Here is a 680-nt window from a genome sequence, read left to right on the forward strand (position 1 = left end):
AGATCTTGTAATCGGGCAAGACGGGGCAGGCTTGACATTAGCATCATTACTGGACTAGTTGTAAGTTTGGATGTACTGCAGTATTTTGTACTTGGAGAAATGTGGTGGACAACATCATCATGAACATGGTTACACCTCCTCAGGTCCAGATCCGTGAGAGAAACCATATGCTTCATAGCTTGTATCAGCTGAAACAGCTGATTATCGTTGATTGTGCCCTGTAAAAACATTTCAATGATAAGTCTTTGTAGAGGGATTTTAGACATAATCGGTTCTTCACTTTGACTTCCTGCTTTCTTCACTGCAGATAACAGAGGAATACACTGCAGGAGTAACAGAATGAACTTTCTGTCAGAGACATCAGACCATACATCACTGGACAACCAAACATACTTTTCATCTGGATTAGCTTCCAATTTGCTCAAAATCTTTGACTCCTGTTCCTTCAGTTTGCTTCGATCACAAAGGCGAACAGACTGAACCACATGAGACTGGTTGATAAATCTGATAGCTGCTGAGGAGAACAACAAAGAGAGGACACTCTCTGAAGAAACATCTAAAACGTTTCCGCCAAAGACAGATTCAATACACGGATACAAACTATGCACAAGATTTGTCTCTGCCAGTGCTATCAAGCAAGTCTCTACCTTCTCAAATGGGCTACTAAACTCACCATCATT

The 680-nt window shown here is 41.2% G+C and overlaps 1 protein-coding gene across 1 annotated transcript in view; it reads right to left on the minus strand.

Annotated features, from left to right (window-relative positions):
* Positions 1–445: 445 nt before the first annotated feature.
* LOC118427176 overlaps positions 446–680 on the minus strand; it is a 24,094-nt gene continuing 23,859 nt past the window's right edge. Inside the window, exon 6 of the mRNA XM_035836814.1 lies at positions 446–514. Within this exon, the coding sequence (XP_035692707.1) occupies positions 446–514 (69 nt within the window). The remainder of the gene's footprint in view (positions 515–680) is intronic.

Source organism: Branchiostoma floridae, chromosome 12 (genome assembly GCF_000003815.2).
Source record: "Branchiostoma floridae strain S238N-H82 chromosome 12, Bfl_VNyyK, whole genome shotgun sequence".
Classification (NCBI taxonomy): domain Eukaryota; kingdom Metazoa; phylum Chordata; class Leptocardii; order Amphioxiformes; family Branchiostomatidae; genus Branchiostoma; species Branchiostoma floridae.